The 26618-nt window shown below is 38.3% G+C and overlaps 2 protein-coding genes across 5 annotated transcripts in view; both read right to left on the reverse strand.

The window, feature by feature from the left end:
• LOC136250834 (uncharacterized) overlaps window positions 1-26618 on the reverse strand; it is a 443931-nt gene that overhangs the window by 93654 nt on the left and 323659 nt on the right. The gene's annotated exons all lie outside the window — the stretch shown is intronic.
• LOC136250851 (sushi repeat-containing protein SRPX2-like) overlaps window positions 20522-26618 on the reverse strand; it is a 30635-nt gene continuing 24538 nt past the window's right edge. For both annotated transcript variants that reach the window (XM_066043199.1, XM_066043200.1), the window contains exons 2-5: window positions 22182-22244; window positions 21582-22070; window positions 21286-21480; window positions 20522-20644 (exon numbers count right to left, since the gene is read on the reverse strand). In XM_066043199.1, the coding sequence (XP_065899271.1) occupies window positions 20589-20644; window positions 21286-21480; window positions 21582-21681 (351 nt within the window). In that variant the 5' untranslated portion in view covers window positions 21682-22070; window positions 22182-22244 and the 3' untranslated portion in view covers window positions 20522-20588. The remainder of the gene's footprint in view (window positions 20645-21285; window positions 21481-21581; window positions 22071-22181; window positions 22245-26618) is intronic.

Consider the following 26618-nt stretch of genomic DNA (forward strand, 5'->3'; position numbering starts at 1 on the left):
CTACAGGGCGGTTTGTTTGCAGCTGAACTCTCTACAAGATAACTTCTTCTAGCTGATCTCTCTACAGGGTGATTTGTTTGTAGCTGAATTCTGTATAGGTGATTTGTTTACAGCTGAGCTCTTTACAGAATGGTTTCTTTGTAGCTGAATTCTCTACAAGGTATCTTCTTCTAGCTGATGTCTCGACAAGGTCACTAGTTTGTAGCTGAGCTCTCTACATGATGGTTTCTTTGTAGCTGAACACTCTACAAGGTAACTTATTCTATTGATAACTCTACAGGGAGATTTGTTTGTAGCTGAACTCTCTACATGGTTGTTTCTTTGTAACTGAACTCTCTACAAGGTGACTTATTCTAGTTGATCTTCCTACACGGTGATTTGTTTGAAGGTGAACTTTTTACAAGAAAACTTCTTCTAGCTGATCTCTTTACAGGGAAATTTGTTTGTAGCTGAACTCTCTACAGGTGATTTGTTTGCAGCTGAGCCCTTTACAAAATGGTTTCTTTGTAGCTGAACTCTCTACAAGGTAACTTCTTCTAACTGATCTTTCTACAGGGTGATTTGTTTGTAGCTGAACTATCTACAAGGTAATTTCTTCTAGCTGATCTTTCTACAGGGTGATTTGTTTGTAGCTGAACTCTCTACATGATGGTTTCTTTGTAGCTGAACTATCTACAAGGTAATGTCTTCTGGCTGATCTTTCTACAAGGTGATTTGTTTGCAGGTGAACTTTCTACATGATGGTTTCTTTGTAACTGAACTCTCTGCAAGGTAACTTCTTCTGTTGATCTCTCTACAGGAAGATTTGTTTGTAGCTGAACTCTCTAAATGATGGTTTCTTTGTAGCTGAACTCTCTGCAAGGTAACTTCTTCTGTTGATCTCTCTACAGGTCGATTTGTTTGTAGCTGAACTCTCTACATGGTGGTTTCTTTGTAGCTGAGCTCTACAAGGTGATTTCTTCTAGCTGAACTATCTCTTTCTATAGTTGCATGAACTCCCTACAAGGTAACTTCTTCTAGCTGATCTCTCTACAGGGTGAATTGTTTGTAGCTGATCTCTCTACAGGGTGACCTGTTTGTAGCTGATCTCTATACAGGTTGCTTGTTTCCAGCTGATCTCTTGAATTCTCTTCAGAGTGACTGCTTTATTAGGATGACTGCTCTATTAGAGTATCTCGATCTTGCACTTGCTGCACCAAGTTGGATTTTGTGTTATAACTCCGTGGCTTTAAGTCTGATTCTTCTACACCATTGATAAGCCTTTCTAAGATGATTACTCCATCTGTACAACGATTTTCAAAGTATTACCCCAATCGGTTTATCTGGTAGGCGTGGCAAGCAATTGTTTTTTATTAGCTAATCTCGATTGCATAATTGTTACACACTGTTGATTTTTTCGTTGTATCATCCTGGTTTTTAGCTTGATTTCTTTCAATACACAAAAAGTTTGAGGTTCAATAGTTAACCTATTCACCCACCGATTTTCAGCTTCTTCCCATACGCGGTTTACCCTGTAGGCGTGACAACATATTGGTGCTATTTTTCGTGAATAATTGCTCATAACTCTTTCCCTGTTTATCGTATTCCAGCCAAAGTTGGTACAGAGATGCGTCTTTATACCCCCCTTCTTGGTGCCAAATCTCCAGGCAATCGGATATGGCGTTCGCGTTTTATAGCAATTTTTGTAAGTGTGCGACAAGAGGAAGAAAAATAATAAGAAAAAAAACTAAGCCAATTTTTGAAGTCGCATATCTTGGGAACGCGTGAAGCAATTTCGCTCAAATTTAGAATGTGGAGTACTGACGTTGGAGGGAGTGTCCACAGCAAAAATTGTCTTGTTTCGTCAAGGCAGCACAGAGCTACGGAGGTGCGAAAATTGCGTTTTCTTTCTTCCTGTCGATAAACTCACGGGTTTTACACGCCGGCTTCTTGGGCTGCAGGACACACTACCGTGTGTCTTGATTCACTACTTTAGTTTATTCATGGCTAGTAAAGTAACTTTAGTGTAGTTGAATCGTCTTCACATTGCTGTTTTGACACCTGGCGCGATGTCACACACGCGTAGTGACTGGGCGTGGCGCTTAATTGGCTAGGCCATTATAGCGCTGTAAACATATTCACTGCTTTAGTTTATTCATGGCTAGTATAGTAAGTACTTTATAGTGCACTTAAGCTTCTTTATGAGCTGTTCAGCTCATATTTGGGCTGTTCAGCTCATATTTGGGCTGTTCAGCTCATATTTGGGCTGCCTGTGTTTAATTGCGTACCCACAATCGAAGCGATCTACATGCTCATGACGATACACTTACGTTTGGCTTCTCAGCAGTGCCTTGTCGTTGCTCTTACGACGTCACCCACAATCGAAAGTCACATGGTCCCATATAAATACACTCGCAAAGCATTCCTGCAGTTTCCATGTACACTTGCAGGTGATTAACCCAAGTGGAATATATTAGTTGTAACGTGGGCACTTGTGATTTGCCTGAAATATACACACTCGTGTCCATGTTACAACTAATACATAAATCTCACAATAAACATAGAATGAAATTATATTTTTGTCCAACCTTTAATTAAAACAGATTCTTTTGAATTGGAGATATTGTGTGTACATCACAATTTAATTAACTTAAATAATTTGTACATAATTTCCTTTTACAGAAAAAAACAACTGTTGCTAGTACCACAGTAATCACACACAAAATAACACACCTCTACTACACACATCATCACTACCACTCCAGCTCCCATCACTCTGACAGGTCCTAGAGTCAGTACCAGTTAGCTCATAACCAGTGTTACATGTGAAACTACAAGTGTCTTCATAGGAAGGAACTCCATCATCTCCCAGTGGACAAGTCATCATTCCATTATTAGGGTCAGTAAGTGATGGACAAGGAACTAAAATAAAACATTTATGGTTTATACATGTCAGATCTCACCACCACCCCCACCTCTTGTACACACATCATCACTTCCATTCCAGCTCCCATTACTCTGACAGGTCCTAGTATCACTATCAATTAGCTCATAACCAGTGTTACATGTGAAACTACAAGTGTCTTCATAGGAAGGAACTCCATCATCTCCCAGTGAACAAGTCATCACTCCATTATTAGGGTCAGTAAGTGATGGACAAGATACTACGTATATACAAGACATAAAGTGTTAATGGTAAAGAAGTTGAGTCATGTGCTGCTATATAATGTACATACACCTGCAGCCCTCAGGCCTGTGGCCTTCAGGCTATAGGTGTATATAAAAGCAAAATCCATGGTATAACTATCTAATCGGTCTTGGCACAAAATCCACCTGAATTGTCGTTATTAAAATGTAACCATTAACCTACCATCACAGCCATTTCTTGGCCGCCACCTTGGATTTCACATCTTTTTTCACCATGGCCTTTTTGGGGGTTGCACCTTTTTTTACAGCTTGGCTGTTTTTGATTAGATATAACTTCTTTTTCTATTTGTATACTGCAAAGCCGGCCTATGGCTGGCTTTGGGGCTTTTTTAACCCATGTGTTTTTTTCTTTACCACAGGAAGAAGAAAAGAACTTAAACAAGATTTTTAATACTTCAATTATTTTTGATTTTATTAGTAATTATACAAATTATATACATATATTTATTACATGCCCATCATTCCCCACAGGATATTTTTTTGCAGCTGATCTCTCTACTGGGTGACTTGAAATGTAGCTGAACTATATACAGGATGGTTTCTTTGTAGCTGAACTCTCTACAAGGTGACCTCTTCTAGCTGGTCTCTCTACAGGGTGATTTGTTTCTAGCTGAACTCTCTACAGGTGATTTGTTTGAAGCTAAACTCTCTACATGGTGGTTTCTTTGTAGCTGAACTCTCTACATGGCGGCTTCTTTGTAGCTGAACTCTCTACAGGGTGATTTGTTTGTAGCCGAACTCTCTACATGATGGTTTCTTTGTAGCTGAACTCTCTACAAGGTGACTTCGTCCAGCTGATCTCTCTACAGGGTGATTTGCTTCTAGTTGAACTCTCTACAGGTGATTTTTTGCAGCTAAACACTCTACATGGTGGTTTCTTTGTAGCTGAACTCTGTACATGATGGTTTCTTTGTAGCTGAACTCTCTACAAGGTGATTTCTTCTAGCTGATCCCTCTACAGGGGGATTTATTTGTAGCTGAACTCTCTACAAGTGATTTATTTGCAGCTGAACTCTTTATGTGATGGTTTCTTTGTAGCTGAACTCTCTACAAGTTGACCTCTTCTAGCTGATCTCTCTACAGGGTGATTTGTTTCTAGCTGAACTCTCTGCAGGTGATTTTTTGCAGTTAAACACTCTACATGGTGGTTTCTTTGTAGCTGAACTCTGTACATGATGGTTTCTTTGTAGCTGAACTCTTTACAAGGTGACTTCTTCTAGCTAAACTCTCTATGGGGTAATTTCTTTGTAGCTGAACTCTCTATATGATGGTTTCTTTGTAACTGAACTCTCTACAACGTAACTTCTTCTAGCTGATCTTTCTACTGGGTGATTTGTTTGCAGCTGAATTCTCTACATGGTGGTTTCTTTGTTGCTGAACTCTCTACAAGGTGAATTCTTCTACCTGATCTCTCTACAGGGTAACTTGTTTGTAACTGAACTCTGTACAAGTGCGTTTTTGTGGGTGATCTCACTGCAGGTTGATTTGTTTGTAGCTGAACTCACTAAAGGGTGATTTGCTTGTAGCTGAACTCCTTGCATTGTGTCTAGTTTCTAGCTGATCTATCTACAGGGTGATTTGTTTGTAGCTGATCTCTCTACAAGTTGATTTGTGTGTAGCTGATCTCTCTGCAGGTTGATTAATTTGTAGCCGATCTCTCTACAAGGTAATTTGTTTGTAGCTGAACTGTCTATAAGGTGATTTGTTTGTAGCTGATCTCTCTGCAGATTGATTTGCTTTAGCTGAACTCTCTACAGGGTGATTTACTTGTAGCTGAACTCCTTACATTGTGTCTAGTTTCTAGCTGATCTCTCTACAGGGTGATCTGTTTGTAGCTGATCTCTCTACAAGTTGATTTGTGTGTAGCTGATCTTTCTACAGGTTGATTTGTTTGTAGCCGATCTCTCTACAGGTTGATTTGTGTGTAGCTGATCTTTCTACAGGTTGATTAATTTGTAGCCGATCTCTCTACAAGGTAATTTGTTTGTAGCTGAACTGTCTATAAGGTGATGTGTTAGTAGCTGATCTTTCTGCAGGTTGATTTGTTATAGCTGAACTCTGTACAGGCTGATTTACTTGTAGCTGAACTCCTTACATTGTGTCTAGTTTCTAGCTGATCTCTCTACAGGGTAATTTGTTTGTAACTGAACTCTCTATAAGGTGATTTGCTTGCAGCTGAACTCTCTACATGGTGGTTTCTTTGTTGCTGAACTCTCTACAGCGTGATTTGTTTCTAGCTTATCTCTCTACAGGTTGATTTGTGTGTAACTGATCTCTCTACAAGCTGATTTGTTTGTAGCTGATCTCTCTGCAGGTTGATTTGTTTCTAGCTGATCTCTATACAAATTGATTTGTTTGTTGCTGATCACTCTAAAAGTTGATTTGTTTGTAGCTGAACTCTCTGCAAAGTGTTTTGTTTGTAGCTGACCTCTCTTCAGGGTGATTTGTTTCTAGCTGATCTCTCTACAGGGTGATTTTTTTGTAGCTGACCTCTCTTCAGGGTGATTTGGTTCTAGCTGATCTCTCTACAGGGTGTTTTGCTTGTAGCTGAACTGTCTACAGGGTGATTTGTTTCTAGCTTATCTCTCTACAGGTTGATTTGTGTGTAACTGATCTCTCTACAAGCTGATTTGTTTGTAGCTGATCTCTCTGCAGGTTGATTTGTTTCTAGCTGATCTCTCTACAAGTTGATTTGTTTGTTGCTGATCGCTCTAAAAGTTGATTTGTTTGTAGCTGATCTCTCTACAGGGTGATTTTTTTGTAGTCGACTTCTCTTCAGGCTGATTTGTTTCTAGCTGATCTCTCTACAGGGTGATTTTTTGTAGCTGGCCTCTCTTCAGGGTGATTTGTGTCTAGCTGATTGCTCTACAGGTTGATTTGTTTGTAGATGAACTCTCTACAGGGTAATTTGCTTGTAGCTGAACTCCTTATATTGTGTCTAGTTTGTAGCTGATCTCTCTACAGGGTGATTTGTTTGTAACTGATCTCTATACAAGTTGATTTGTGTGTAGCTGATCTCTCTGCAGGGTGATTTGTTTGTAGCCGATCTCTCTACAAGGTAATTTGTTTGTAGCTGAACTATCTATAAGGTGATTTGTTTGTAGCTGATCTCTCGGCAGATTGATTTGTTTTAGCTGAACTCTCTACAGGGTGGTTTGTTTCTAGCTTATCTCTCTACAGGTTGATTTGTGTGCAACCGATCTCTCTACAAGCTGATTTGTTTGTAGCTGATCTCTCTGTAGGTTGATTTGTTTCTAGATGATCTCTCTACAGGTTGATTTGTTTGTTGCTGATCGCTCTAAAGGTTGATTTGTTTGTAGCTGAACTCTCTGCAAAGTGTTTTGTTTGTAGTTAACCTTTCTACAAGGTGATGTTTTGTAGCTGACCTCTCTTCAGGGTGATTTGTTTCTAGCTGATATCTCTACAGGTTGGTTTGTTTGTAGCTGAACTCTCTACAGGGTGATTTGCGTGTAGCTGAACTCCTTACATTGTGTCTAGTTTCTAGCTGATCTCTCTACAGGGTGATCTGTTTGTAGCTGATCTCTCTACAAGTTGAATTGTGTGTAGCTGATCTCTCTGCAGGTTGATTTGTTTGTAGCTGATCTCTCTACAAGGTAATTTGTTTGTAGCTGAACTGTCTATAAGGTGATTTGTTTGTAGCTGATCTCTCTGCAGGATGATTTGTTTTAGCTGAACTCTCTACAGGTTGATTTATTTGTAGCTGAACTCCTTACATTGTGTCTAGTTTCTAGCTGATCTCTCTACAGGGTGATTTGTTTGTAGCTGATCACTCTACAAGTTGATTTGTGTGTAGCTGATCTCTCTGCAGGTTGATTTGTTTGTAGCCGATCTCTCTACAGGGTAATTTGTTTGTAGCTGAACTCTCTACAGGGTGATTGCTTGTAGCTGAACTCCTTACATTGTGTCTAGTTTCTAGCTGATGTCTCTACAGGGTGATTTTTTTGTAGCTGAACTCTCTACAGGGTGATTTGTTTCTAGCTTATCTCTCTACAGGTAGATTTGTGTTGATTTGTTCATTGCTGATCGCTCTAAAGGTTGATTTGTTGTAGCTGAACACTCTGCAAAGTGTTTTGTTTGTAGCTGATCTCTCTAAAGGGTAATTTGTTTGTAGCTGAACTCTCTTCACAGTGACTTGTGTGTAGCTGAATTCTGTGTAGCTGAATTTTCTAGAGAGTGACTTAATTGTAGCTGAATTCTCTACAGGGTGCATGACTTGTTTATAGCTGAACTTTCTTCAGTGTGACTTCTGAATCTCTATAGTGATCTATTTGCTTAACTCTCCACAGGGTGACTTGCTTCTTGCTGAACTGTCTATAAGATTAACTGTTTGCAGCTGAACTCCCTACAGAATAACTTGTGATGTAATAAAATTCTACACTGTGCAAAAAGTGGGATATAATATGGTATTTCCAGTGGCTTATTGAATACAAATAAGCCTTAATATAAATCCTGTATTATACTCATTTTATACTTTAGTATAATCCATACTATACTATTGCATATATGGTTTCAGTTTATTTACCACATTACCTCAAATAGCTTATATCTAATATAATGCCCACACTATACCGTCGCATATATGGTTTCAGTATATTTAACACATTAACTGAAGGGGAAGCAGTAAAACCCGGAATAACAGAACAGCGGAATAACGGAATAAGCGAAAATTACATTCTTAATATTTTACTACTATATATACAGTCTATAGCATTTATACAATACTCACCTCGTAGCAATTCCACAGAGAATCACTAAGGCGATCCTCAGGGCGATCTTTAAATAGAACTAGCACAAAACTAACCACTCTAGAATAATCTAACTAAGCTAAAATACACTTTACTACAAAATCGCTACAACACTATAAGTTCTTTCTGCTACAGCTACTTATACCAGCCATCACACACGAGTAACTGCCCGAATTTATTAGTGACAACATTCCATCCTAAGAAATCTTCTCTGAAATAATCTACTTTGGCTAACCTGCTAGTTATCCATCGCCAAACAAGCTTAATGTAAATTCAAAAGGTTAAGTGCTGTATTTAGCTGACATCACTTTGTGCAGCTTGATTCTAATAAATTCGGGCAGTTACTCGTGTGTGATGGCTGGTATAAGTAGCTGTAGCAGAAAGAACTTATAGTGTTGTAGCGATTTTGTAGTAAAGTGTATTAGAAAGTCTTTTAGCTTAGATTATTCTAGAGTAGTTAGTTTTGTGCTAGTTCTATTTAAAGATCGCCCTGAGGATCGCCTTAGTGATTCTCTGTGGAATTGCTACGAGGTGAGTATTGTATAATGCTATAGACTATATATATAGTAGTAAAATATTAAGAATGTAATTTTCGCTTATTCCGTTATTCCGCTGTTCCGTTATTCCGTATTCCGGGTTTTACTGCTTCCCTTAACTGAAGTCTGACATGAGATTGTTAGTATAATACAGGTTATATCAAGCTTTTTTGTATTCAATAAGCCACTGGAAATACCATCTTATATCCCTCTTTTTTCACAGTGCTATAATGGAGTAAATAGATTAGCCGAATGCTCTATTAGGGTGACTGTTCTATTAGAGTATCTCGATCTCACATTTGCTACACGGAGTTGGCTTTCGAATCATAACTCAGTGGTTTGTACTCCGATTCATTTGTACTACTGCAAGGACTTTCTATTACGATTATTCCAGCTATACACCGATTTTCAACTCATTGCTCTAAGCGGTTTGCCTAGTAGGCGTGAAAACTAATACTTTTCTTATTCAGAAAAATTGATCGCGTAATTGTGACACAGGTTGGGTTTTGTGTCATATCTCCGTGGTCTTTATCTCGATTCCTTTCAAACCACCAAAAGGCACCGCTACGATGGTTACTCCATCTACATAGCAATTTTCAACTCATTCCATGAAGCGGTTTACCCTGTAGGCGTGACAACAAAATGATCTTATTTTACGCGAATAATCGGTTGTAACTCCTGAACCATTCATCGGATTTGTACCAAATTTGATGCTAGGATTTGCCGTTGGACTCCTTTTCTTTGTGCCAAATTTCACGGCAATCGGAGTACGCGTTTGCTTGTTATAGCAATTTTTGCAAGTGTGCGAAAAGACGAAAAAGAAGAAGAAAAAAAAAAACGAAGAAAAAAAAACGAAACTTTGGCAGCTTGTATCTCGGAAATGGCTGGAGCGATTTCCTTCAACTTTGGAATGTAGACTCCAATTGCTGGCGGGCAACTGTGTAGCAAATTTTGTTCCAATCAGATAAGTGATAACCGAGATACAAAGGTGTGAAAATTACGTTTTCGTTCTTCCTGTCAATATACTCATGGGTGTGGCGCGCTGGCTTCTTGGGCTGCACGACACACTACCGTGTGTCTTGATTACATACAACACTGTGATAGCTATTAACAATAAACCATAGTACATATGATACTAAATTTTGGTGAAAGAAAATTTTGGCAATTTAACTCTTGGTAAAATTTGAAAGATAATATGTTGGCAAATACTTGCATTCTGTCTATTAGTTGGCTAAAAATTGGGGAAGAATTTTTTAGGCAAATTAAAGACAATATTATTAGTCAAATTTACCAAATTTTCTCCCACCAAAATTTTGTACCAATATGTTAATAATATTGCTAAAACAATAGTAGCCCCTCAGCCCAGTTCTTCTAACTTATACATTTAACTACTATTACGAAACTGCTATATCCATACTAATGCATTGCAGGGCCATTACAAATCACACGCATGCATAACATAAATTATGGAAACAAAACTACAATATGCCCAATACAATGGTGACAACAATAGAATGTAGTACTTGTTAGAAAACGGAAGAATCATCCTTAAAGGCCTAATGTATTTAGCGGAATGGAACTCATGAAATAGCTTGTTTCAGTCGTGAGTTGTGACTGTTTAATTAAGCACCTGTAATTTATTTGCCGTATTGTTGCTGTACAAATCAAGTTTAGTCCTGTTCCAACTGTCTAGCATCATAACTCGAAGTCTATTCATCACAAAAGGCCGAAACTTTGGCTGTCCATTCCTTTGCTACTACAGATAACAGAGAAGCAATAAAATGGAAATTGAGAAATATGTGAAAATGGCCGGGTTCCGCTCAGTGGGTCACAAAAAATACCATGTAACAGAACTTAAGTTATAGTATTGTGGGGTGGTACATGGACACAGTTTACAATAGTGAATACACACCTGTAGATAAGTATAAACTTACTAATTCAATATTGAGTGGCGGGGCAGGGAGAGACTATCTAGCACTCCACTGAAACCTGACCTCTATTGTTAATTATTGAAGTAACCAAATAATCAAATTTATGCTACAATAGCCTTTATCATTGAATAGTCATGTTTTGCATAAATGGTGCACATGTGACCTTAGTAATTTATAAGGAGCACTTGTAGCTAGATAATGGAGTACAAGAGCTAGATAATTCCTGGATTATTGTTAAGGGTTTGTTTCCAACCCATTACACAAGTCCAGTAAATGAGTCCATCCAACTAATGTTAATACAGGTGCAGTATTGTGCAGCCAGTGCAAAGTAAGTTGACTATGAAAATTCAAAGAATCAAAAGGTAATCAAGTTGTCCAAAAATTACCTATAAATTTTGAATCCAAAATCTTATCTTTATACTTATGGAATCCCCCAAGCATGTTTTAACATAACTACATACTCTTTTCTGTGTTTACCAATTATTAAAACTATTGCCAAAGCCCAGAAACTGCCTTTATTTTCAGATGCATTTACAAATATTAAAGATATAACCATTTGTGACTGAATTTGACAAAACAAGGCTTCGACGCACAAAGCTTTGTTAGGAGATATGGCGATTTTAAGGAATCATTGTGTAATAACTTCCCAGTGCCTACAGCTGTGCAAACAAAATTTGCACCAATTGCTCATCTGTTCACTAGCTATCACTGAGTGGGTGTATACATTTCTGATACCCAAAATTTGCCCTGTTTTGAGCAGCTTTTTTTGAGAGGGTAATAATATCACAGGTGGTAGTAATAGGGTGGGAGGGTGGGGGTGGACGGTGGTCTTAATATACGGGTACAAAATGAAGTAAGAAGACGATTGGAATCCAGAGGCCAAGTTTGGGCTCTCCATGGCCCTCCATGGCCCTCAAATTACTCCAAATTGACTGAGAACACTATTGGCGAGCTCTCTGTGAAGTCCCATCTCACTACACACCATTATCACAAAGCCATGGCCATTTAATGGTGCCAATCTCACACTCGTGGCTTTGACAGGGTTGGAAGAAAGCTGCTACAGAAACCAGACTTGCCAGTGCTGAAGGAAGTACAGTGTGAAATATGATAGTGTATTAGACCAGCAATCCATTTCTGGTCAAATCGTAAGTTTGATTTTGTGTGTGTGGAAGCCTTGTTATATGAAATCCGGTCACATGTTAAGTTGAGCAGCTTTGGCATTTCTGGTGGCTTTTAGTGTAGTACCATAGACTCTAGTTATTACATAGGTGTTTGTGTCATAATATTTGAAGAAAATGTTTATGAAATTTATTACACTTGTTAAGCACATGTACTAGACCACCATGAACTTTGGTAAGAGAGCAATAAAATATGCCTGCAATGTTTTGAATATACGTAGTCTACTCATCAGTGAAATGCTATGTTTAAGTTAAGAAATGACAATCCTGAGGAGTCCTGTGCGGCTATCGTTACTACAGATACTTGCAGTTACACACATACCCGGCAGGGAATACAGCGCACTAGGACACTTCTGGATGTTCTGATGATGATGATGATGATGATCTGCTTTCACCCTATGTAGCATGACTTCGGAGCAGCGCTTTCAACTGTATGCACTTAATAAACAGGTGTGTATAATGCAAGATTATCATGTGTGCTTAACAGGAAATATGTGCTTTGTAACCAATAATTGTTTGAGGATCAAAGTGACACTGCATGCTTTATTTTCCATATTTTACCAATTAGCTGCATAAATGTACTGCATGAGTCATACAGCACAGTTATGTGGCTAATTGGACAAAAACAGTACAGTTATGTGGATAATTGCGTAAATACAGTACAGTTATGCAGCGCAGTTATATAAGGAATATTATGAAAACAATCCCAATTGATCACATGCATGACACTGTAATTTGCTAAAACTAATCATACCAGTTGGTTTTATGACTAGAAATAGATTACATGAACAGTCACTGATAGTCTGACAAGGAAAATTGAAGCAACAACCTCACACAGATGGCATGATGGATCACGTGTGTGACACTGTTACATGCTAAAACTAGCCAAACTGATCTTACCAGTTGTTCTATGACTACAAATATGACCTAATTTTAGAAAACCATCGATATATGCACATTTATAAAAATTGTTTTATTGGTTCTTTGTTGTCTACAGGGGCAGAGGAATGGATTGGCTAAGTGTCAGCTTCATAAGATAAGCAGTGTGGGAAATACAGCAGTAGACACCCAGACGAGCGAATAAATCAATATGTACAGAAGACATCAAGAAAATAATCTACAGGCGCTTACATAAACCATCAAAACTTACTGATACAATGGCATACAGAATTGAATCTTTGCTCATTGCATTCATCATGAATTTGTGAATCCACCACGGTATAGTTTTTGCCGAAGGTATTCTTCTGTGATCCGGAAGGAAGGCGAATTCATTGAAGAAAAATTGTTGTAATTTCTTTTGTCATCACAACGTAAACAAACATCCGTAACTCAGAAACCCACCTGTGTGTGAAGATGAAACAAAGATTTTTTAAACTCCTTATGAATAGGGGAACACGATGATGCCCAGGATTTATCCACTGGAGTGTCAATTCACTGACCACCAAGGTGATAAAAACTTGCATAATTTTTTCTCTGAAGCTTGCATTTTTTACCCATTATTTTTGAATGCATTTTATTACAAAAGTACTATTGTGCGTAGACTGACGGTTTTCTAAAATAGGTCACAAATAGATTATATGACAACTTACTGATAGTTTGACCACCAAAAATTGAAATGATTCAGGTACTCAAGAAAATCACTCCAAGCGATGTACAGTAAAAACACTTTAAGCACCGCTTATGCTTGTGTGTACGAAAATACAGCACTCCGGAGGTGTCTCGAGGCAAATACAGCATTCAATTTTGTCTCATACTGTATTAGCCTCTCAACACGCCACTCATGTTGCACTTTCCATACACAGGCGCGGCGGTGCTAATAACTAGAGTCTGTGGTTACTAAATAGTCGTAAAAGCTACAGTTGTGCCAACTGCTTAAATGACCACTAGTAAATCATTAGTCAATAGTTCCAGTATAGTGCTCCATACATTATTTAAGTTGTTAGTTACCCACATGCAAGACTCACCTCTGCGACACACATCATCACTGCCACTCCAGCTCCCATCACTCTGACAGGTCCTAGTGTCACTACCAGTTAGCTCATAACCAGTGTTACATGTGAAACTACAAGTGTCTTCATAGGAAAGAACCCCATCATCTCCCAGTGAACAAGTTGTCACTCCATTATTAAGATCAGTAAGTGATGGGCAAGCAACTGCAAGTTGAATTAAGGTTGCTGTGATTGACAAAATACTATACGTAAAATGCTCACCTCTTCTACACACATCATCACTGCCACTCCAGCTCCCATCACTCTGACAGGTCCTAGTGTCACTACCAGTTAGCTCATAACCAGTGTTACATGTGAAACTACAAGTGTCTTCATAGGAAAGAACCCCATCATCTCCCAGTGAACAAGTTGTCACTCCATTATTAGGATTGGCAAGAGCTAAGCAGGGTACTGAAATAATATGCATATGTGTTTAAGTATGCTTTTAAAAGTAATATACATTTTTATACTGTAACATGTACTGAATAGTAAGGATCTTCCAAAATCAAGGATGCCTGCCAAAACGCTGCCACTGAAAACCATCATAGAAACATTCTAAACAACATTTTTACAGAGTTGTATCTTGTGTCAAATATAGCATTAAAAGAAGAAACACTTTCAAAATTTAATTTCAAAATTGCCAAACCCAAAATTTGGTTGGTTGGTTGGTTAGTTCGTTGGGCGGCTGGCCAGCCAGCCAGCCAGACAGCCTAACCACAGTCATAAGGATAGAGGCTATGACGAGGCATCATACAGCTACTGTTTTATGCAACTAACATCTGGGACGAGTCTCTGGTATGTGTCTTTCCTCTACATCTTGCCTTTCTTTGAGTATGCTGCTTGTCATCTTCATGCAACAAAACTATATTAAGGTATTTATGTTTTGTATAAAGACTTTCCTTGAGGAGTATATTTAGATGCTAAAAAATTATTTGAAGTGCTTATGCTGCTGTAAGAGGTATTAGATATCCAGCATTTCCTGTAGATGTATGATAGGTTAACAAAACATGATGACTATTCTCCTCGATGATCTAGATAGACATATAACAACCAAGCATGATAACCACACTTCTTAATGGTCTTATTATAAGGAAATGGGTATTTAGCTGGTCACCGGCTGCCACCCTGAACCTTATTTGCCAGTCACTATCAAACACACTAGTTGTATGAAGGTAAGTTTATGGTAAGTTCAGAAATGGAGGCATGAAATGCCCATCCCAGCAGTTGTACCAGGCAAACCTCAGTTAGCATTAGGGCTAGGGTCATGTTCAGTTTTGATTACTTCTTTACCAGGTATCATACTTCAGGGTTAAATATACCGTCAATACACAGACTAATGCAAAAACTTTGTAATTCGATCCTATGGAAACAAGCTGATGTTGTGCTACTTCTAAAAACTAGGTGCTAGATATATAGCTGGAAATATAGTTTAACTAAGGATTCTGTTCTATAATAATGCAATTATGCGCAGTTAGTGTAATTTCAGATTTTGTAATTGGTGAATTATTTTGCAATTATCTAATCACGTTGCTATGCATTTCTAAGAAAGTGCATTTCAAACAAACTACTCTCAACAACTTATTATACACAGAAGTATCTTCTCAACTGTTTTATAGTTTGTCTATAGTGTTTTTCCCTGTTTCTACTAAATTTCAAGGCTACCCTTCATTTTTGTTTGCATATGTAGGGACACACTCCTTTTAAAGTCAATAGTCTGGGTGATAAACTCAAAATCCAACGTTATGTTGCACTCCCCTGGCAACTTTTGTTTTTGGCTAAGTTATTTAATTCTGTTCATAACAAAGTTAGTTAAAGTTGTTGCTCATCAAAAACTGTTACCAAAGTGTGTCTTCTGCGGCAATAAACCTTGAGGGTATTTATTGTGTTTTTGGATGTACGTATGTCTGTTATACAGGTACCACAATTTGCATTAGATAAAGCTGTTAAGGTGATGAATTGCATATTCCAAATATTCAATTTGTGAATTTCACATATATGTTACATACATAATACACTACATTTCATTATTTGCTCAATTTCATGTTTATGTCTGATTACAGTACTTTTTCCATGCAGGTACACCATACATCAAGATGTTAGAGCTGCCATTCTATTCTTCTGTGTCTGTGTCCCCTTGCTGGTCATCTGAACAGGATACATTTGTTGATTGGTTCCCACAGTCAACACAATTGCATGAATCCGTGCATGGAAGTCATTGTCTTACACAAGAGCACATTCTCTTGTCAGGTGAGCAACCTGACTTACACCCACAACATATTACGGAGAGAATAGCATCTGGAGCCGGAGGTTGTGTCATCCAAATGATTAATATTTGGTCTCCTTCTACCTTCCATCCATGACCATTTGGACTAGGATTGATGTTGTCTGGAGGTCTTGCTTGAAGGAAACGTTTCCATATAGCAGCTTGGTAGCATGCTCTCATCAAATGCAACTCTAATTCATTTGCTGTTGGTGGGAGTTGCTCAGAGGAACATCCTTTACCACAGAATAACTGATATCTAGCTTCATTTATGCTTTGAAGTTTATGCTTCCCATACATGTGGCAGACAAACTCTTCACACTGTGAAAGCAGTGATGGTGATGGACTAACTGTCTCACCAATGGACATCATTGTAGATAGATGGTGAGTGTTAGAACTGGAGATCATTAATTCAAATGGAACTTTCTTTTCATGGCCACAAAATGAACTGGTTGAATCAGACCCAGTAAATGCATGAAAGCCTGGTAATGCTTTACATATATTGATTCCCATATTGTTAGCTACTGATGTGATGTCGATTATTCTTTGTCTATACTTGATCCCAGTGTTTAAGAGTATCCGTGAATGTATTTTATGTGCTACTGAACAAGCAATTACAGCTACATCAGTATTAGGTGTTTGAATGATGATGGTATCCCGATTTACCTGCTGTGAAACATGGAAAGCATGAAGTAATAATCTGGTGTCAGCTTCTTCTTGAGAACTGTACAATTCACTTACTTCAGTGCAAGCTACATGTTCATTTTGTACTTTAAGGCAGTGGCAACATTCTCCATGTGTTACGTACAGTGTTCCTCTGTAGTAAGGTGCATAGCAATCTTGATGCCACTGATTAAATAGAAACTCAATCAATTCTTCTTTATTTCCCCCAACTGACAAGTACCTTTTCCACTGCTTTGGACAGGGCTGATCACAATGAAGTATTCTTGTACGTATGCCATCACCTCTAGCTCTTCTAGATCGCTCAGCATTCTTAATTGATATATCTGGGTACGTGTCACAAACAAAGTCCACACGCATTTCATTGCTTGTGTGCTTCATTATTAAAGAAAAGATGTACTATGCAAACTGTGCCATAGTGTCTGGTATGGCTTGAGAATTGATAGATTGGATGAGAGCCATGCCATCATACATCCAAGTTGATACTTGGTTGATGTTCACACCAAATGGTGAGGCTTGGCTTTCCAGCAGTTCAAGAAGTTTTGATTTGTTAGTTCTCATTAGAGAGCCATTTGTGCTAGCTATGGAGCATGGAAGTGGACCAAGGCTGTACTTCAGTACATTTCGAAGATTAAAAGTGTTTGTATGAGCCTGTGCTATCACTAGCATGCGACCTAGCAAATTGCGATCTGCTTTTAAGGTTACTTGTTTCCCAGTTTTTGTGCTAACAACTGACTTAGATGCTAATGATGAAAAATTTCCCAGATTCAACTTTTTGATAGGTTCAAACAGGCCAGTTTTGGGTTGCACGATTCGTTCTGAGATGAAAGTTTTAAACCGTTCGTCACCCACAGTGTATGCATTAAGCAAATGATCAGTAACAGTTTCAGTGGCAACTGTGCCTGATGAAATATTCAGTAATCTGTTATTACCATTGTCTGTGAATGGATTGTACCATGTTGTCAGAGTGGTCATGATCTTTGTGATATCCTCCTCATCACGTTTCTTTCGACTAAAATGGCAATCCTTAGGTGCTGATTTGCTAGTAGAAAAATTTACATGGTCCCAACATAGATCACAGTATTGTGCACGCTCGTGTGCAGTAACAAGCCATCTGCATACTGCTCCACTATTGAGGCTATAGCCAATGATACCTCCTTTGGACTTAGTGCTGTGGTTAACATTTTGTTCAATTGTTTGATCCACTGCAGTTTGGCTAAAACTATTAGCTCTCTGCTGCATTACAAATTCACCAGAATTAAGAGCCTCATGTGCTGCAGGATGCTTACTTGGCAAATTACACATTTCTGCCAGATACACTGTTAGGAAACGGCAATAGTTGACTCTCATTGAAAACTGGTTCATCAATTATTGTATCCAAACAGCCGTTATCAGCTTCAGTAAAACTTTCAGGTAAGTTTGGTAAATTCTGTGATGACACAATTCCTGCCAACGCAGTCGTTGCAATGATTCCATCACTAACTTGTGTAGTCGAATAGCTCTGTTATAGTGTTTTCCATTCAAAACTGCAGCTGAACTACCTGAGGTCACTGCACCAGATTCTATCATCAAAGACATCAAGCCAGCATCTCCAAAACGCTTTCCAATGACTGTCATAAATATCATTGAGGTATGAAATGCTCCCATACGCACAACAACATTGTTAAATTCACTGTTGGTATCCCAGATAATTTCTTGAGCTTTAGCATATATAGCTTGGTCAAAAGTTATAACTATGTCTGGTTGACCGGTTTTCACAGCCACATTCTGGGCATACTTCAATAGAGTGTACACAGTGCTGAACTCAGTGGCTGAGGATCTAATTACTGGACAGTAACCAACTCAGTAATGGTGTCACTTGCAAGTGAATTAAATCCAGTCCAACTAGGAACACATTGAGGACCATTGAATATGTTTCCACAGTCTGCGAAACGTGGTAAAAACCAAGCAAAATCTTTCTTTTGTGCAGATTCCATTTGTTCAGGGGTGACTTCAGTTAAATTCAGTTCCATATTTCCTGGACCACAACACTGCTTATCTATTATGATAGTACTGTTCAATTGATGGAGCAGGTGGTGTTATTGTTCTACTTTTAGACCTCTGTCCTACAGCTACATTGCTATTATCAACAGCATATTGGGAGTCCATTTGCTTCTGAATCATTACGCCATTGGTGCAGTGGGTTGTGCCTGAACCGCTAAGGGTCTCTTCACTGATGTCATTATTGTCAAAACACAAACTTACTCTGGATGATGGGTTAATGTTGGATGGAAAAAACACCTCACCTTCATGTGTTCTTTCAAGATGACGTTCTGCCATAGCAGTCTGCACTTCCTCTAATTGAGTGTAACTAATTCCATGACCAAACAGATTCAGAAGAGTAACTGCATTTTTGTTTCCTGTCATACTATGGATGGTCAGAGGTAATAACATGTGCTTAGGGGTATGAATTCTTCCCTTTGATGTTGAATGAATGATATCCTGTGCTATTGATACAACTTGACGATGGACAATACTATTTTCTGTTGGCTGCTTGATTTCCAAATTAACATCACTGCTGTCTTATATGGTCAAATGAATACAAGTCTGTTCAAGTCAATATAATGTTGTAGTCTGGAGAGTGGGGATTTCCTAGCTATAGAGTAGTCAGCTACAACTGGCCCGGGTCACACTAACAATGAGTATTACACAGGTTAAGCACACAGGTTATTATGATTATGATTAAATACGGGTAAAGGCAAAGCCTGTATTGTGCTAATATACTAACTGTACATCGAATTGTACTAAGCTATTATAAACGCATATAGACCGTCTAGCTACCATAGTAAGCCTTCTAAACTCTCTAATACAACGTACAGTTACGCCCAGCGTAGCAACTTACTCAAACATTGTCAGCACTGGGTGTTTGTTGTTTCTTTCGACATTTAACGCTTGTTTCGGTACACAAACCTTCTGTTTCAGAGCCGGTTTCCATCACAACAGATTTGTGATTTATGTGGCCATAAGCCAGTATACGCGGCTTGTACGCTGCAAAGTTTGGTGACGATTTGACTAAGGCGTTTCACGGATACCAGTCCTTACTGTGTAGTTATAAAGTGTATGCACTGTTTACCTAATGCTATAACTCTTCTAAATGGCAGTGTAAGCCACCTCGAAAATTTGTCTATAGTTTTGGTGAGAAACAAGTGCACATAATTTTCAGCAATAGTCGGGTTAAAAGTTTATGGAACAGCAGAACTGTGAGGCAACCGGTTTGTGTACTTCTGCAGCAATTCCGGACAAGCAACAGACAAAAATATGTTATTTATAAGGTTAAATATGTTATTTACTGGAGAGAATTCAGCTACATTTTGTAGAGTGTTTCAGCTAGAAATAAGCCACCATGTGGTGAGTTCAACTACAAACCATTCACCATGTAGTCAAAGAGTACAGTTACATTATGAGGCTCCCTGTAGAAAAGAACTACATATACATTTCCCTGTAGTTGCAAACAGTTTAACCTGTGTGACTTATTTTTATGATCAATCAACAAAATTATAAATAATATTATTGCCTAAAGTACATGTAGCTAAGCAAATCATTAAAATCTTCTTCATAATAATTTTCTCTCTAGATCTGTGGTAAAGAAAAAGACTAGTTAAAAGAAATATCTAAAGCTGGCGATAGGCTGGCTTTAGGTATGAAATTACAAAAAGAAGTGATATCTAATCAAAAACAACCAAGCTGTAAAAAAAGGGTGTGGCCTCCAAAAAAGCCAGGGTGAAAAAAAGATGTGAAATCCAAGGTGGCGGCCAAGAAATGGCTGTGATGGTAGGTTAATAGAAAAAATTTTAATAACAACAATTCAAGTGAATTTGGTGCCGAATCCTAGTGGAGGAGGCAACGCAAATTCACCTGAATTGTCGTTATTAAATTTTTTGCCATTAACCTACCATCACAGCCATTTCTTGGCCAGCACTACATCTTTTTTCACCCTGACTTTTTTTGGAGGCCGTACCCTTTTTTTACAGCTTGGCTGTTTTTGATTAGATTAACTATAACTTCAACCTAACATCTGATTAACTAATCTAATTGTACAATCTTTTCTTCTGTCCTGGGTGTATCAGTAGTATCATAGCCTGCAATAGACAGTATAAGATTCTTCTGTATCACCATACTCTGCTTTTCTACTTATAATATACATACATGTGTATCACCATCAGATAGGGTATGTACCATATCCATTGCATCCGAATAGAGATCTGTGTGTGACATGTCCAAGAGTCTGGCCTTATTATGGGGAATTAACCAAAATCTTAAACTACAACAAAAAAGTAGTAATCCACCCCAAAAACACCTTTGCTGTAAAAAAGGTGCATCCAAGAAACTAAAAGTAGCAGTGCTAAGCAACATAATTACAGAACTACAAAATATTTTATCAATTACAAATTACTATGATTCTATTGTGTATACGTGTAGCAACAAAGCAAATACCCAAAATAAATATTGGTTTTAATTAATTCCAGTTAGGTTTGCTTGCTGCATGGCGCCTGGTTTTTGGAAGTAGCACAACATCAACTCATTAACTATCTTAAGAACCTGCTAGCAGGTCTGTTAGTGGATTTATTATCTCTCAAAGGTCAAAGCATTTTATGTATACCGTTATTTTTTCTAAAAATGTTTACTTCTTGTAAAGTAGTCTTTTATGCAAAAAGCATTTACGTTAAGTGCAAGGAAAATAAATACATGTATGAATGTAACTACAACTATTACATCTAACCTCTTCTACACACATCATCACTACCACTCCAGCTCCCATCACTCTGACAGGTCCTAGTATCACTACCAGTCAACTCATAACCAGTGTTACATGTTAAACTACAAGTGTCTCCCTCATAACCCACTCCAATATTACCAGAACTACATGATGTTATCACTCCATTGGATGGTGTTGATAAGTTATTACATTGAATATCTAAACAAATATAACAGAGGTGGTTGATAATTATTAACTAATTAAGGAACACAATACCTAGATGAATATCTACACATCCTATTAACTGTCAACATACTCACCAAGTGTGAACTGGATTAATGGTTGCCGTTCCATGGGAGTGGGATTAACATTACTAAGATCAAGTGATGTAGCAGTAGATCCAGTGAATACATAGAACATATATCCAGATGTTGGTCTATCCCTGATTTCATAACCAGAATCAGATGGATTATAAAATCCTATAACATCTCCTGGTTGAAATTGTATTCTGTTATTACCAGTGAGAGGAATGTTTGCTTCTGGGTAAGTTAAATTAGTCTTGAGGTGACTTGATTGTATGTGAACTTGATCCCATCTGGTATACAATGATGGTTGTGATGGTCTCCATACTTGTACATAAGGAAAATTATCTCCAGTACCATCAGATGATATCCTAACCCTGATGTTGGTTATTCTACCATTACAAGTAAAATTGAGACGTGAACAATTACTATTCTGTTATTTCTAAGTGGAGTATCACTACCACGGCGCTGAACATCATCAGACATCATCTATACAAGTCTGTCCACCTGTTGAATGTAAATACATATAACATGTGATTACACTATTATTTATACTTCAAACTAGTTAGACCTCAAGATTTAACATTCATATTGCACATAGAAATATTACAAACTCACCTGACCATGTCACACTACACATCAATACTATCATAACATGGATGAGATCCATATCACAAACAGCTATAATGACAATACACATATAATAATTTTCTAATTAGACTTTAGGGATGCAATAATTTGGTGATAACACAATAATTAAAAATTGTTTTTCTCGCATGCTGGAGCAGTTAGAACACATACAGTACCGCTCAAATGTAACGTCATCTCACAAGAGTGAGAGCAATAAAAACTTGCTAATTAAATGGCGTGGTACCTGTTTTTCTCGTGAGTATTCATCCCAAATGAAACAGGATGAATACTCGTGAGGTGCCACGCCCTTTAAATAGCGAGTTTTTTAAATCACTTACACTCTCGTGAGACGATGTTACATTTGAGCTGTACCATATACTCTAATAGAGTAGTCACTCTAATAGAATGATCAGTGGAATAGTTAATTTATTATACTAATCTATTAGTCACTATGGAATAGCTTCCTGACAAATTGGTACAGCTACATGCAGCAATTTTTACCATTTCAAAGTCTTGCTGTACATTTTGACATTTTGATTACAAAAGTTGAAAAGTTGGAACAGACTTATTAGTATTAGTCCACCCACATCGTCAGAATAATGATAAAATTTTGAGCATAATCATTTCTCAGAAGCTTCGTTTATATTTTTATAAACTGATGCAGTATAAGAAATATCAGACTTGTATTCATATGCTATGATTACAGCACATGAGGCACACACATTTATGCACTTGTCTTCTCTCCCAAAACAAATGTGTAGATATAAACTATATGTAATTTGGCATATGGAGCTACCTATTCATCTGGGGATATAGTACATTCTCAAACCATTATTTTGTACTCCATATCGGTACCATCATACTTTTAAAGACATAGAGGTATCTGATTAAGTGGAAAATCACTTACCAGAGACCATTACAACATTTTGTGGTGAATATTTTTACCTTTTTTGTGCTTGTAACTGTTGTGATCGTAAGTAGACATCTAATTATAACAAGTATATTAAAAATTATTAATTTAAAAAATGAAGTAGGGATCCAAGTGATAAAAAGTAGTGAAACAAGAGATGAATGATGCTATTACAGCATACCTCACCTTAGTGGGAAAATCCCTACATTGGCATGCTATGATTCTGTTCAATGCCAAAGTAGGAATTTCCCACTGAGCTATACTGTAATATCATCATTCATCTCTTGTTTTACTACCTTTTATCAATTGGATCCTTTGTAGGGGGTAGGTTTTGTTTGTTATAGCATACAGCTATACGCATATGACTGTTCTATCAGGGTGACTGCTGTAGTAGAGTATCTCGAGTTGGCCTTTCACCTACTAGGGGATGTGTCACTATTTCATATTTTCATTGTGCTAGCATTATGATTACAACTAGACCAATAATAACAAGGGATGGCATTGTGATCAAGTAAATAGATTGCTTAGAGGTGTGGTCTCAGTGCTTGATCATTATTAATCAACTAAGATCGCATTAATAGGTGTGGTATTGAACCTATCGTGAAGTTACAGGTATCTACTAAGTGTAAGCGCTTAAATAAGTTTGCGGTGTCTAAATATGCTGCCCAAGGAAATTGTTGGTAGGGAAATTAATGTCTCAATATGGTTTCATGCATGAAGAAGGACAAAGACCAGAAGATAAAAGAAAAGATAAGACACAGAAGGCACACACTCTTCAGAACCCCAAACGGCACATGCCACTGGTGAGTTTGTTATTGTGGTGTAAAATGGTGGCCATGCAATGCTTCGTTTGGCTTGTGACTGTGGTCAGGCAGGCTGGCAGGCAGGCTGGCAGGCAGGCAGGCAGGCAGGCCGGCAGGCAGGCAGGCCGGCAGGCAGGCAGGCCGGCAGGCAGGCAGGCAGGCAGGCCGGCAGGCAGGCAGGCAGGCAGGCCGGCAGGCAGGCCGGCAGGCAGGCAGGCAGGCAGGCCGGCAGGCAGGCAGGCAGGCAGGCAGGTAGGCAGGCAGGCCGGCAGGCAGGCAGGCAGGCAGGCCGGCAGGCAGGCAGGCAGGCAGGCAGGCAGGCAGGCAGGCAGGCAGGCAGGCAGGCAGGCAGGCAGGCAGGCAGGCAGGCAGGCAGGCAGGCAGGCAGGCAGGCAGGCAGGTGGGCAGACAGGCAGGCAGGCAGGCAGGCAGGCAGGCAGGCAGGCAGGCAGGCAGGCAGGCAGGCAGGCAGGCAGGCAGGCAGGCAGGCAGGCAGGCAGGTGGGCAGACAGGCAGGCAAGGCTAGCTGGCTGGCTGTCAGGAGGGTACAGTGGAACCTCTCTTAACAAACTCTCCAAATTAAGGACACAATAGAAAAAACCTCCATAATAAGGACAAAAATTTTGGTCCCAACAGGTCTGGTTAATACATCTTTTGCCTTGAAAGAGAAAGCCTTTATATTACAGCAAAAATGGCCAAAAATTCTGGGTCCCAAATTGTCAGTAATAGAGCGGTTCCACTGTAGATGAAATTTGAATTTCAGTGATTTCTTTTACAATCTATATCTGGCTGCCAGTAAGTATTTTCTTGCATTTAATACTACATTTGATGTTAGATGCCATAAAGGTGATTTTTGTCGTGTAAGATGTTCTAGGGTGATTTTTAAAGGTGGCGTTTCCATTGCGCGTCTTAAATCTACAAACAGTTCTCCTTGAATTGACAGTATCTCGCATATATTAGAGCATTAAGTGAAAAGAATGATTAACAATAACAAGTATATTAGCAGTAACATAAATGCTAGCTGAATACTTGTTGTAACAAGCCACAAGGAAAACAGTTTTTATAAAAAAAGATTAATCTGTTACCAATACTTTCACCAGTTGTGTGATCACAATGATATTCTTCATGCAGTTAAGTAATAGCTATACCACGGCTGTGAGGAGTTTCACTGATATATACACCTGAAGCATGAGTGCTGCAGGCCCAAGGGCTCTGGGTGTATATATCAGCAAAACCGTGGTATAAGTGATAGGTACACTCACCTGATAGGTGAAACAACTACAGAACACTCACCGTGTTCCTTTTATACATCAGTATCTGATGATTGATAGTGGTTTTAATAGCATTAGCCTTCAGAACGCTATTCATACATCATTACATTTTACACGCAGCATCAGAAAAAATGCAATTGTGGGATCCAGTTTTCATAGTTATAGCATTTCGTATTACATTAAGCTCACTAACTTTGCTATTGGCACAGTAAGTATATATTAAGTTAAGTAGTTAGGACTATAACTAAGTATAAGGTACTCGCCTATTTAAACCTAGCTGTCCTCTTTGTGTTGTTCCGTGGTCTGTTTAATAATGGCTGGCAAATGGTGTGGAAATATGTGACTAAATTTGTGAAAAAGTACCCTTTTAACACATTTTACATGCCAACAAGCAATTAAAAGATGTAACACTTTGCTTTGTACTGATTAACTTGCTCTTAGTTTCAAAATACAGCCAGATAATTTAGCTGCAATCATGGAAACTTTCAGGCAATGATATACAATGATAAAAAAGTTATGAGCCACCGAAACTCAAAAAATGGGTCAAATTTTGTGTGTGAAAAGTACCTTTTTGCAAATCCGGTCACATATGCTTCTACACATTGCCTAAACGACTATAATTTACTGATCATTTGTTGTTTAGCAACTGTTAACTAGTTAGCAACTACACTGAACCTAGCCTAACCTGTAAAAATCCAAATCCACAATTAAATGTTTATTGTCACTCAATATAACGAGTCAAAACATATTGTATCTTTAAACTGGTTGGGTATCTAAGCAATGAACAAGCCACGTTCCCATGATATTGCCAGAGCAATATGCAAGTTAAACCACAAACAGCGCTTTGAACGCCCACACTAAAGTGGTATTTACCATAACATAAATCAAATAACCAGTAACAAAGCTTAATGTATAACTATAAGTACGATTTTAAGACGAATGTAATAATAACATACTGACCTGAAAACATAGTAAACATGATATTTGCTTCCTGATTGCAGTCAAGCAGAACGGTTCCCCCACATGAGGCAATAAACATGTAAATCATGAGGAAAATTATCAAGTATTGTACTAGTACTCACATGCGAGTGTGATGTTGCAGTAAAATACCCTACTAGAATTTACTTAGGAGATAAGGGTTCTATTTTTAGAGGAAGCATAGATAGGTTCTATGCCTCTTGTTGTCTGTGGCAGAAGTGAACGCTATATTTTTCATTTTGACCACTGTGATAAGGACATATACTGTATCACAATATTATCTTTATTGTATGTATTGTGTACGTATGTGATACACAGTTTCTAGCATTATATTTTGGACAAATTCTGCCTTCTTTACTAGTTCACCAACACAAATGATAAGCAAACTTCACATTAGTATAGTGGTACAGTGCAATAATCATGCACTTCTTCATAAATCATACATAAGTAGCACTCCTCATAA

This window comes from Dysidea avara, chromosome 3, assembly GCF_963678975.1.
Source record: "Dysidea avara chromosome 3, odDysAvar1.4, whole genome shotgun sequence".
NCBI lineage: Eukaryota > Metazoa > Porifera > Demospongiae > Dictyoceratida > Dysideidae > Dysidea > Dysidea avara.